Source organism: Scophthalmus maximus, chromosome 21 (genome assembly GCF_022379125.1).
Source record: "Scophthalmus maximus strain ysfricsl-2021 chromosome 21, ASM2237912v1, whole genome shotgun sequence".
Taxonomy (NCBI): domain Eukaryota; kingdom Metazoa; phylum Chordata; class Actinopteri; order Pleuronectiformes; family Scophthalmidae; genus Scophthalmus; species Scophthalmus maximus.
In genome coordinates, this window is record NC_061535.1 from 8,040,001 (window position 1) to 8,052,477 (window position 12,477).

The window sequence follows — 12,477 nt, forward strand, 5'->3', positions numbered from 1 at the left end:
CTTTGAAAGTCAGAACACCGCTCTCGTGCCGCTCAGCCGCCTCCTTTATGATGAGTTGGTGAAATCCATTCTCAGAATTGTGGAGAAGTTGGACCTGTCAGTGCAGAAAGTGACGACAGGCGAGGAGGTGAGGTCCCACTTTCATGTAGTTCATCGACATCCGACATACTGTAATCATTTATTTCTCCTGAGTACTAACATTATTTGGAATGGCATGGAAATGAAAATGGTTTTGCATACTTTTTTGTCTTCCTTGTCTGTCAGGCTCCGGACGACGCAGCCCACGTCCTGCCCTCTTCTGACCCCATGGCTCATCTGTTGCCCAACAAGATCAAGGACTTCACAGCCTTTATCAACATGGTTGAGTTCTGCAGGTGAACACCACTACACTGGATTTCATTTTCACCTTAGTTTTCACTTTCTGTCATCAGTGCACACCCAGGAGTTTGGTCTACCACACCGTACAGAATGAGCGTCTTAAAAAGTGTCGGACGGATTTGCATCCTCACTGTATCCTTGAACATGTTGAGCTCATGTTAATCAGTAACAGCGTCTCTTTCCCTGCCTCTGCAGCGAGTTGTTGCTGACCAGACATGCAGAGTATTTTCAGTCCTGGATGTATCCGTTAAGCCACGAACTCATCCTCCACTCCATACGAAATCCACTCGTCAGTGGCTTCTACAAGCTGCTATCTGTCACAATGAAGATTGCCAAGAGAATCAAGTACTACCAGGTAATACTGCTACTAGTGCAAAGCTTTTTCTCTGTAGTCCACTTTGTTGTTTTGGATGTCACACTGGGTATTGCAGGTTACAACTTGCTTAAACTTTATAGCAATATTAAATGGTCTATTCCAAATGCTCTTCCTTAAATTCAGTGCATTAGATTTTGTTCTTAAGCTTGTTTTGTAGCATATATAGAGAATTTAATGTGTGAGTGAGAATCATAGAAAAGCAATATTGTGTGAATTTGTGACCGGGTGGAAACACAAGAATGAAAGTCCTGCAAACCCCCAGACATGTAAGGGGAAGCAGGATACCGAGTTGAACTAAAGTAGCAATGTCATGCAGTGCACTCCTCAAATTGAATATACAGCATTGTCCAAAAAAATTATCATCCAAATCTACTTTTGAACAGGGAGTTGGCCTGAGGAACTCCACCTCCCCCAAGAGTGACCCAGTGAAAGGTGCATGTTTTGCGCTCTTTGCCAAGTTTGGAAAAGAGGTAGGAAGCTTCTCTCTCCCTTATTTCATGGAAATTGTAGAGACTAAAACAGAGACGTACCCTCGAACCCAATGTGTTTACTCACACACACACCATGTTTCCCACTAGGTGTGTGTGAGAATGAAGCAGTACAAAGACGAGCTGCTGTCATCCTGCTTGACATTCGTCCTCTCGCTGCACCACAACATCGTGGCTCAGGACATCAAGGCCTACTGTCCTGCTCTTGAGGTGTGACTCTGCTGGTTGTTTCATCCTGTATATTTACCAGAAAAATTAAGATGGTTGATTGCAGATTAAAACGAAAACATAAATACAGTATACAATATAACATAAATGTGTGTGTCTGTGTGTATGTAAACGTGGCGTCTAGGCGGCTCTGAAACTTGGTCTGAGCCATGTTCCTTTGGCCAACGCAGCCCTGGATGCCCTTGAGGACTGGTCCTCCCACATTCCCCTGGAGACTCTGCAGCCCTGCTACACCAACATCATCCCTCTTCTGGACGGATACCTGAAAACCACCTCCAGCATTAGTAAGTGTCCGAAGGTCAAGAGCTTCGGTTTGGTTTTAGTTTCCAAACACTAACTGGAGAAAGCAGCCAAATTAGTCTAAAGTCTAATCTGTGTATTGTCGACCGACTTCAGACAAAGACGACAGCAGCTGGGAGGTGATGTCTTCTTTATCCTCAAGAAGTGACAGAGGATACAGCAGAGTGATGACGAGGCTTCTGAAGCAATCCAAGCAGTTTTCTATGGTAATGGAGGAGGAAAATGGGAAAACATGTTTCTGTATTTTGGGAATTATGTCTTTGCTCACTTTTACTTGTTGAAAGGTTTAAATCTTTATAGAAAGAACTGTGTGGAAGATGCATCTTTCTAAAAGCATAGTGGCCAAAGTTAAAACCACATACTGCGACTGCTCTGCCTTTATAAGTTAGAGAAAATGACTGCGAGGTTCCTGCAGGAGTCATTTCATTTCTATTTTTATCCCTTTTTAAGCCTTCAGGACTACCAGTCATTGTACAGTACAGAACTTGATGTGAGCGCAGTGGCTTTATGTTTGTGAGAACACTAATTCATTTTAGTTATTACTCGTGTCTGACTGCAGGAAGATGCTCCTCTTGTCGCGGTGAGGCTCCGTGTGGTGAAATTGCTCGGCCACCTGGGAGGAAAGCTGAACAGGAACCTTGTAACTGGTAAGGACTCGCACAGCCGACCTTCTCATTATATTTTACTGTGACATTTTGCATGTTTGGTCCATAATGTTCCACAAAAAAAAAAAAATCTTTGTTGACCCTAATCCTCTGCTTTGGGATTCAGTGAAAACATCCGAGGAAATGATGAAGAAATTTGTTGCCTGGGACTCGGAGAGAAGGCTGAGTTTTGCGGTGCCATTCAGCGATATGAAGCCGGTCATCTACCTCGACCCATTTCTGCCCCACATCAGCGAACTGGCTCTGTCCACAAGTGACCGACAAACCAAAGTAAGTCATCGGACAGGTTCCACTGTCTTGGTCAGTTCACCAAACATCTGGTATAGACTTGATACGTCACTTAGATAGAAACTTGAATATTCTAATCTAGCCGGTCTTGTCTTTGACTCAGGTGGCAGCCTGTGAGCTGCTGCACAGCCTGGTGGTCTACATGGTTGGGAAGAGTGCTCAGATGGTGGAAGGGAAGAATAGTTTGCCACCAATGTACAAGCTACATAAGAAGCTGTTTCCTGTGCTACTGCGTCTGGGGTGTGATGTCGATCAGGTCTGTCTATTCACAGATAATCACTTCAGTTCCCACTGGTCATAACATGTCCTTCAATGTGGTTAATATTCTGAGCATGTGGCTTCTAGAGAGAAAATTCTTGCAGCCCATGGTCACACTGCATTTGTGTTTAGAAACATCAGTGTCATTCTATACAAGTACAACTTTTGTATTTCCACTTTATGTTACTTTATATGTTTCTGTCACTACAGTTCAGTTTTTGCTATAATTAGTTAATCCTGAGATTAAAACATTCTGTATGATTGGCAAGGAAAATACGAAGCACTGTAATAACATAGTTGAAATTAGCTTCACCTTGAATTTCTTTCAGGTGACCAGGCAGCTATTTGAACCACTGGTCATGCAGCTGATTCACTGGTTCACCAACAACAAGAAGTTTGAAAGCCAAGATACAGTAGCTGTTCTGGAGGCCATACTGGTAAGGCCAGCTCTAATCATGTAGGATACACCTTCAAACATGAATTAAAGGTATAATCTGTAATATTTTCTCATCAAATGTCTCAATATAAGTAGACCTGTGTGTTGTCGAGTTGCGTTCTTACCTTATCCCCAAATGTGTCCAGTCATTTTCAAACATTTACAAACCTGTAATTTCAATAAAGTTATTGTCCGTTTCATTTCATCTGATTGCAATGACAGTAACAACCCATGATCGCAGTCTACTTCACGACACCAGGAAACTCTGTCTTTTACAATGCTTTTGAATCAATACATCAAACCATTTGTCAAGTGGATTCAAGGAGACACTTTCCATGTGTTATGCAGTTTTGTAGTTTTTCTGCCTCACTTTGTTTTATCACTTGCTTTCGTGAAGGACGGTGTGGTTGATCCCATGGACAGTACCCTGCGAGACTTCTGTGGCCGCTGCCTTGAAGAGTTTGTCAAGTGGTCGATCAAACAAACCACCCCCAAGCAGCAGGAGAGGAGCCCGACTAATATGAAGTCCCTGTTTAAGCGGATCTACAGCTTTGCACTCCATCCCAATGGCTTCAAAAGACTGGGTGCTGCCTTAGCATTCAACAGTATCTACAGACATTTCAGGTATGATTCTGTTTTTGTCTGTCTTAGAGTTATCTTTGCAGATCCGCAAAGACTTATGGCCATTTATAAAATTTCATCTGATAGTAAGGGGTTGACTGACTTGGCTCATTATCGTCAAAGAAATTGGATCCATATTCATCCAGTGCTGTTGTCTATTTGTCCCTGCAGGGAGGAGAATTCCCTGGTGGAGCAATTTACCTTTGAAGTTCTCGTCATATTTGTAGAAAGCCTGGCTCTCGCACACTCAGATGAGCGATCAATGGGTAACTGTTTTTCCACTTCGGCTTTATAGACGGGGAACTCAAATTTTTGTATCATCACCAGTGTTACTTAAATGAATGGATTTATGTGCAACGTATGAATGATTTCTAGTACGAATCTGCCTCTCCTCCATCCGCAGGTACACTGCAGCAGTGTAGAAGTGCCATTGACCATCTGAAAAGAATCATCAAACACAAAGCCCCCAGTCTCAATCAGCACAATGCTAAGAGACGTGTCCCAAGGTTGGTGCAAGAAGGGCTATTGCTGTAATTACTGTAATGTCTATGATAAGACGAATGGATCTACATTTTTCCATAATTTGTTCCATCTTCTTGTCTTTCAGGGGCTTCCCTCCTGATGAAAAGCTTTGCCTGTCAGATTTGGTTTTATGGCTTTTGGAACAATGTGGCCGCCCTCAGACAGAGTGTCGACACAAGTGCATGAAGCTCTTCTATGAGTTTATTCCTCTCCTCCCAGGTGAGCAGTACCACCCACTCCTCCAACTGCCACAGTTGGTCTTGATGCGAAAATGTGAAGGCTTAATTTCAACAGCAATAACTGTTACAGATGCTGCCATTCTCACTGAATTTACACGTGAATTGATTTGTTGATGTTTCTGTGACTGAACTCAGAAAAACAGTCTCCACCCCAGTGGCTGGATGGCATGCTAAAGGATCACGGCGTAAACTTCCTGATCTCACGGTTTGAGGGAGGAGGGCTCCTGTCCCAGCCCACTCTCAGGGACCTGACGGGCCCTTTCAGTGTCCGAGCCACGCTGCAGTGGATGGACCTGCTGCTGGCTGCCCTGGACTGCTACAACACCTTCATCAGCTTACACATCATCAAGCCTCAACACATGCCGAGTAAGTCCTACTGCATTTGTGCAAGAGGTGACAATTCATCCTACGGAATTTCTAGCCAAACTATTATTTACAACAGTGCAGTTTTCTCTTTTTATTACCTTTTCTTTTTATTGTCCTTTTAATGTTATTTTAAAGTTTTACTAAGTTTTAATGTCTTAATTGTGTTGTTTTAATGTATTTCCATGACTCAGTAAAAGCACTTTGAATTGCCTCATGTCTGAATGGTCTCACTAACATGAAAGTTCTTCCGACACTGTGTTGGCCGTGCAGTGATCTTAGTAAATGTTTTTTTCCTCCTTATTTCCGAGGCTCAAAAGACAAGTCAAGTTTTCTGAAAGCTACACATTTCTTTTTGACTGAGCTGGCAACTCACGAACTGGTCGCAGCGGAGAGCTGTTTCCCTCTCGGCGTGAGGAGCTCTCACTTCAGCCCAAGAGAGGTTGACCAGTACAACTACAGCAAGTGCACCATCATTGTTCGCCTGCTGGAATTTGCCACGATGATTCTTGTCAAAGGAGACCAAGAGTCTTGGAAGGTTATTATTAAATTTAAGAAACCCGGACATGAAGAAACTGTTTATTTGCTGACTGATTTACTTTTTTCATTCACAGCTTCTGGAACAAGATCTTTTTTGCTCAGTTTTCTTCGAGTTGACTGCGCTGGTGGTGTGTCAGCCATCCACTGTTGGTTTTAACATGGCCGATGTGGAGGTAATGAAGAACCTACCAGAAGTGTGTGTTCCTCTACTGAGGGCCCTGCTGAACTCGACGTTCCGCACTCGTCTCGAAAGCAGCTTGCAGACAAAGATCTCACGTACAAGGTCTGTTAATAGTCTTTGAGTGCTCTCATTTTGATTTCACTATTAGAGAAAAAGACATTTATTAAAAAAAATCTGTTTGATTGTGGATACTAGTGCCATTATTAACAGAACTAATCAGTTTTTCATTTCTTTAACTTTCTTTCATGGCCTCCACAGTGTAGAGGAGTTGTGTGCCGTAGACTTCTACCATTCAGGTACTTTAAGCCGCCATGACCAGATGGAAATGCTTCTGTCTTCCTGTAAGCAGATGCACAAGGCTGGCTTCCTTAGCCACATCCTGAACAGCCAGGTATTTGTCATTCAAAACGTTAAAATGATTACATTTTCAGCATTGTGCAATTCTGTTTTCTTGTTATCATCAAGCACACAAAGAAAAAATTGGCCTAGCTGTTGCTTTCACATTAATGTTCTGTTGACATAATTTCGTGCTTGTTGCATGTTCTCCAATTAACTAAGAGCCACACATTTTAATCTTTTGTTTGTTATTCTTGAAGGACTCAGCCTATGCCGATTCCCTGGGGTCCCGACTTCTAATGACAGTGTATAAAGGCATAGCGCCCGGTGAGGACAGGAAGGCCCTTCCATCCTTGGACATAAATACGAGGAGGGTGGCAGATGGCCTGCTTCAGCTTGCCTTTTGTCTCAGTCAGCAGGTCAGTGCTTCCACTCTTTGCGTAGGTTTGATAAAATCTGCTGACTAGAGCAGAAAAGCTACAGTACGATACAAATAAGAAATGTAGCAAATGGATAGTGGTTGAAATTCTGCATTATTAAACTCACAGTTTGAACACTGTACAACTATACAACCAGGTTAGCAATGCATAGTTTGTAAAAACACAAAAATATATTAAACCACAACATAAATACAAACAACCATCAACAAGTTTTCGTGTTTGCTGCCTCCTGTCCTACGTTATTCATCTCATGCAGAGTGAGGAGCTGGTGGACCTGCTGTTGAACACCATCATGCTCTCTGTGCCAATATCTGGAAGTCATAGCCGAAACTTCCTGAGCTTCTCGCACGGCGAGTACTTCTACAGCCTCTTCCAGACGACCATCAACGGCGAGCTGCTGAGATGTCTTGATGCCACAGTTCCAGCCCTCATGAAAGCCTCCTCCCAAAATCCTGGCATGGTAGCTGTTCCTCATCTTTTCTCACTTTTTGTGTTATCACGTTTGTACAAAACCTAAAACGAAGTACACGTGTAAAGGAACTTGACACCTTTTTTTTTGTATGTGTTGTGTTGTGGTGGGCTTTTCGTTGATTGTTTTTCATCAGGTGAGTGTGTTGCTGAATGGCATGCTGGACCACAGCTTTAAAGAGCGCTCTGTGAGGAAGACTCAGGGAAAACAGCTGGTTGAAGAGGTGCTAAGAAGGTGGAGTAGTCTACAGCCGTGGTGGGAAGGACACTCTTCCACCCCGGAAAGCAAAACTGCAACTCTCTTACTGCTCTCCAAGCTCCTGCAGGTATAATGAAGCTGATGTTACTACTTCCATGTCCCCAAGTAACATAAGGAATGCACTTACAACTTTTTGAGTCATAATCAGAATAATCATCATAATTTCTGTGTTCAAAAAACAATACAAGCCCACCCAGTGTTTGTCATAAGTTCTTGTAATGGTAATTTATTTTTCTTTCATAAGATTGACTCCTCTGTCTGCTCCAATATCAACCATGAAGCGTTCAGACTGGTGTTTTCCACTTTCACTGTGCTGCTGGTTGACATGAATCTGCCACTGAATCTCAAGGTAATGGAGAGGGTACAGTATAATGGATTACTTCAGATACACTTATTAAAGTAAATGAAACTTTGTAAGTTTGTTTGGATTTCTTCATTTGTCCAGAGTCAGGCGCTGTTATTGTTGCCCTTCCTCACAACCCTCCCGGAGGAGCCGCTCGACGAGCTGCAAAGCGCCCTTGACACGCTGGTAGTTTCCCACTTCCCCATGCAGTCCGATGAGTTTGCTAAAGGCTCACTTCACCGCAACAACTACATGGATTGTATTCGAAAGGTGAAGTAGTGTGTGTGTGTGTGTGTGATACATGGGACACAGTCTGAGTTGTAAATAAGCAGCATAACACAGAGATGTAGAGACACCATTTTGCTTTGATTTTGGTTTACTTTGCAATCAGAAATTATGTGTAAAGGCAGGTGAAGACCAAACACCTTTTGATTCAACATGTTTCAATAGGAATTGGTGCTTGGCAGGTTGTATATTTGCACCTTGACAACAACCTGGGCATCTCTGCCTTTTAGTTGCTGGATGCCCTGCAGCTTTCTCAGAGCCCACTACTGCTCAAACTGTTGTCAGGGATTCTGTGTCGAGACAGAAAACACATCATGGAGGAGCAATTCCAAACCTGTTTCCAGCGACTTGCAAAGCGGTTAGTGGGATAATAAAGCTACATGTGGGGTTTCTTTCTTTGTGAAGTGAAGGTATAGCCTTTTTTGACAACAACATCATCCACTCCCTGTGTCTTTCAATGTGTGACTAGGTCAAGCAGTGAGCGGCAGCTACAGCTGCTCTGTGCAGTGTATGGGGTGATCCAGCAAGGTGATGTGCCGGTGAGCTCCATGCTGCAGGCCATGATGGAGAGAGTTCTGCTGCCTCTGGCCTCTCACTGTAGCACCAAGGCCCTGACCGACTTCTTTGTGGCAAATGTCCCTGACATAATGACTTTGCTGCTCAGTCGCTTCACCAAGGTTTGCTCACTCACAGTGTTACAATCAAGTATTTGTTTTAATAAATAAATAAATGATTGATATGAATCCTTTACTTTTATTATGGTAACTATTAAATTACGGACAACAGCTTGTTTGTGCCATTGATCCAGTATTTTTGGCAGAAGTCCTCACATCCCAAAGTTTGCATTGTTTAGACACTGGAATTCAATAAAAGGCTAATTTATTCATCAATTTCAGTCAAGTGAAACGTCCTTTGAGACCCAGTTGCTGAAGAAGAATGGCTGTTACAAGCTGATGGATCTGCTGTATTCTCGACTTCCCAAAGAAGAGGTGTACTCCAAGGAATCCCGCATTAATCAAGCCTACTGTCGCACAGACAAAACGGAGGGGAATGAGTTGTCCAAGACGTTGATCAGGTAGGACTCCCCAATGCTTAAAATTCAAGAAGTGACGTGACATGTATATAAAAATGAATAATGGATCTTGTATTGTACCAATTTCCAAATAGGTCGTGTTTTGAAGTTTTCACTGAGAACATGGCTGGTGAGACTCAGCTCCTTGAACTCAGGAGAACCCATCACTGTGCTGCATACAACTGTGCCATCGCTGTCATCAGCTGCAGCTTCAGCGAGGCCAGGTTCTACCATGGCTTCCTCTTCAGTGAGAAACCAGAAAAGGTACTGGCAGGCTTCTTCGCTCATGTGCAATAAATCTCGTCCTCCACATTTAGAATGATTTTTGTGTGGCGAACTTAAAAGGACGTCACCAATTACTTTTTTTTTCTTATACAGAATCAGTTCATTCTGGAAAACATCATTGATGTTGAAAGAACCTACAACTTTCCAGTTGAAATTGAGGTATGCCTTTATTTTGTTTGCGTGTTTTCCACAATACTTTGAGTTTCAGTCGGGGTTTATTCCCTTTTTTTTTTTTTCAATCAATCTAGGTCCCACTTGAGAGAAAAAAGAAATACATCATGATTCGAAAAGAAGTGAGCGAGGAGAATGGAGGTATTAACTGCTTCCCAAGGTGTTTTAAACTTTTGTTTTGCCATAAAAGTTAAAGATGTGTGCTCATGTGATGCATGTTGTTGTTTCCATAGAAGCGCCAGTTTACTTGTCCTCCCAGTCTTACATGGCCGACAGCAGCCTGAGTGAGGAGATGAGTCAGTTTGATTTCTCCACCGGGGTCCAAAGCTTTTCCTTCAGCTCTCAAAACCCAGAAGGACAAAGACGCACCGTTGCAAAAAGAGTCAGTTGTGTGATTTCCACTGCATGTTTACACTTATACCTTCAATTGGTTACTCTGTTTGTATCTTAGTGAATTAATTTCACTCTGTTAACACTGTGGATATTGTTCATATTGTAGATATCTGAGCCTATTCATATATGTTCACTGTCATTTATGTATCGCTAGATAAGTTAGATGCTGAACTGCATTTCAGTGTCTCAGTACTTGCTCTTTGTGCGATTGCAATACAGTTTAATTTGATCTATTCTAAAAAAATCTAGGAGACAGAGGAGACAAATCCCTCCCAGGATGCAATGGTGGATCTAGAAATGGATGAGCTAAATCAGCATGAATGCATGGCAACCATGACTGGTCTTATTGGACACATGCAAAGGAACAACATAACCCCCAAAATTGAACAGGTCAGTGAAGCAGGTTTTGGCTTTCTTTTTATTGAGCCTTTTCACCTCTTTGACACAGGGGTGTTTTTCTTCCTTTCATCAAAATGATCATCTATAAATATGACTGTCGACTGCCCTGTGTTCAGAAGGCGAAAGTTTCATTCAGTGTGCTCTGTTCTTTGTTCATGAAACAGGGAAACGTGCCGAGTGAACTCCCTCCATGGATGAAATTTCTCCATGGAAAACTAGCAAATCCAGCAACACCTCTGAATATAAGACTCTTCATCTCAAAGCTGATCATCAACACAGAGGAGGTGAATGATTCCACATGCCTTTTCCATCTCTACGAATTCATACAATAATTGCATTTCAAAATAACAACGCCGCGTCTTCCTCTACGTTCACCCTCATGGGTTTAATCTTTGCGTCTTTCCAGGTGTTTCGACCATATGCCAAGCACTGGCTGGGGCCGCTGCTGCAGCTTGTTGTCTCTGGAAAAAATGGAGGAGAGGGGATCCATTTCATGGTGGTGGATATCGTGGTCACAGTGCTCTCTTGGACAAGCCTGGCCAGTCCCAAGGTTGTAAGACTTCCAATTAAAAGGCAGCAAATGTAAATCACTAAAACCTTTTGTCATGACCTGTGCTCACATTAACATTTGTCTTAACTTTATGGTGAAAATTCCAACTTATGGCAACAAATTGGCTGCCATTCAATTCATTTTGAAAAAACCAAGAGTTGTGGCATTATGTTTAACAGTATAACCAAAATTTATTTTTCATGTTTGTGTTGTATTAACGTATAAAATTACTATCAATCACCAGTGGACTTTCATTAAGGGTATTTTATGTCTCAGGGTAACCCCAGAGACGAGGTTCTCGCCAATCGTCTGTTGGAGTTCCTGATGAAGCACAGCTTCCACTCCAAGAGGGCTGTTTTCCGACACAACCTGGAGATCATTCGCACTCTAGTAGAGTGCTGGAAGGACTGTCTGCATGTGCCTTACAGGTAGTACCTGCACACTCTTGTTGACACACAGTGTACAGAACAGAGGAGGCGAGTGTGTGGTCATGGTTCGCTTTCGTATCTTCTGGGCAGTGCATATAGTGTATATGTTAGCAATGTGTTGTTGTTGTGTATTTATGTGAAATTCTGGTCTTGAGAAAATAGACAGGTTACAGGTTCACACAACACACACTATTTCCCGGCTGCTTCATGGCCCCAACTATTTTCAGTAAAAGAAGCAAGTATAATTTATGCTGTTTTTTTCTTCTTCTTCTTACAAAAATTGAAATAACCGGTCTTTGGCACTATCTCTCTTCTTGCCTTCATAGTCTGATTTTCGAGCGATTTTGTTGCACCAACCCAAACAGCAAAGACAACTCGGTTGGACTTCAGCTGCTGGGAATCATCCTGGCCAACAACCTCCCTGCTCACGATGCATCATGTGGAATTGACTATGAGAGGTAAAATGTACAGGACAGCTGAAATGACAGCATGCTGTACACTCTGTCAGCTTACAGCAATTTTTTTAATTTATTTTTTTATCAAAATTTCACAGACACCTACACCCTAATTACACTTTTTAAGTTGCAAGCTGCGGGTTCAGGTGAAGTAAAGCTAAATCCAACCAGAGAAGTAGAGAGCAGAGGTTTTATTTGTGTGTTGTAGCTTATATACTGCCATCTTGTAGAGTAAATAATTTCTGTTTGGTCTTTATTTTTCTTCAGGTACAGCCAGTCCCTCACCAACAACTTGTCCTTTGTAAGGTATAAGGAAGTCTACTCAGCTGCTGCTGAAATTGTCGGCCTCATCCTGAAGAATATGACTGAGATGGACAATGTATGAGCCTCACCTCAGTGCTGCTGAATTAGTTTGACTCAATTTATCTTTATGGCTGATGAGCACTCATAAGCTTTACTACGAACAATTTCATTTGTAAAAGATTATTTACATGAAAAATCTACACTTACATTTTCTTACCTGTAACAGTTCTTATATTTTAATTCCTGTCAGCAACATCAACAACTTCTCAGTCTTGCTGCAAGTAAGATAACAAACCTGAAGAGAACAGACATGGACGACAAGTTCATTATTTGCTTGAACAAAGTGTCAAAGCACTTTCCTCCATTTATGGATCGGTGAGTTTAAATTTCTACTGTATTGTGTTTTT

At 42.3% G+C, this 12,477-nt stretch overlaps 1 protein-coding gene across 3 annotated transcripts in view; it reads left to right on the forward strand.

Moving 5' to 3' along the window:
- prkdc (protein kinase, DNA-activated, catalytic subunit) overlaps positions 1–12,477 on the forward strand; it is a 32,448-nt gene that overhangs the window by 5,758 nt on the left and 14,213 nt on the right. For all 3 annotated transcript variants that reach the window (XM_035618577.2, XM_035618578.2, XM_035618581.2), the window contains exons 16-53: positions 1–127; positions 265–374; positions 574–733; positions 1,138–1,224; positions 1,333–1,452; positions 1,595–1,754; positions 1,867–1,976; positions 2,330–2,417; positions 2,542–2,705; positions 2,827–2,979; positions 3,311–3,418; positions 3,815–4,041; positions 4,210–4,304; positions 4,442–4,544; positions 4,646–4,779; positions 4,935–5,165; positions 5,474–5,700; positions 5,777–5,985; positions 6,142–6,274; positions 6,480–6,638; positions 6,916–7,119; positions 7,265–7,453; positions 7,631–7,735; positions 7,832–7,999; positions 8,245–8,372; positions 8,484–8,691; positions 8,911–9,089; positions 9,182–9,350; positions 9,465–9,530; positions 9,620–9,683; positions 9,776–9,924; positions 10,185–10,325; positions 10,499–10,618; positions 10,741–10,884; positions 11,161–11,312; positions 11,639–11,770; positions 12,035–12,146; positions 12,321–12,445. The exon at positions 1–127 is cut by the window's left edge and continues 23 nt beyond it. In XM_035618577.2, the coding sequence (XP_035474470.2) occupies positions 1–127; positions 265–374; positions 574–733; positions 1,138–1,224; positions 1,333–1,452; positions 1,595–1,754; positions 1,867–1,976; positions 2,330–2,417; positions 2,542–2,705; positions 2,827–2,979; positions 3,311–3,418; positions 3,815–4,041; positions 4,210–4,304; positions 4,442–4,544; positions 4,646–4,779; positions 4,935–5,165; positions 5,474–5,700; positions 5,777–5,985; positions 6,142–6,274; positions 6,480–6,638; positions 6,916–7,119; positions 7,265–7,453; positions 7,631–7,735; positions 7,832–7,999; positions 8,245–8,372; positions 8,484–8,691; positions 8,911–9,089; positions 9,182–9,350; positions 9,465–9,530; positions 9,620–9,683; positions 9,776–9,924; positions 10,185–10,325; positions 10,499–10,618; positions 10,741–10,884; positions 11,161–11,312; positions 11,639–11,770; positions 12,035–12,146; positions 12,321–12,445 (5,460 nt within the window). The remainder of the gene's footprint in view (positions 128–264; positions 375–573; positions 734–1,137; positions 1,225–1,332; positions 1,453–1,594; positions 1,755–1,866; positions 1,977–2,329; positions 2,418–2,541; positions 2,706–2,826; positions 2,980–3,310; positions 3,419–3,814; positions 4,042–4,209; positions 4,305–4,441; positions 4,545–4,645; positions 4,780–4,934; positions 5,166–5,473; positions 5,701–5,776; positions 5,986–6,141; positions 6,275–6,479; positions 6,639–6,915; positions 7,120–7,264; positions 7,454–7,630; positions 7,736–7,831; positions 8,000–8,244; positions 8,373–8,483; positions 8,692–8,910; positions 9,090–9,181; positions 9,351–9,464; positions 9,531–9,619; positions 9,684–9,775; positions 9,925–10,184; positions 10,326–10,498; positions 10,619–10,740; positions 10,885–11,160; positions 11,313–11,638; positions 11,771–12,034; positions 12,147–12,320; positions 12,446–12,477) is intronic.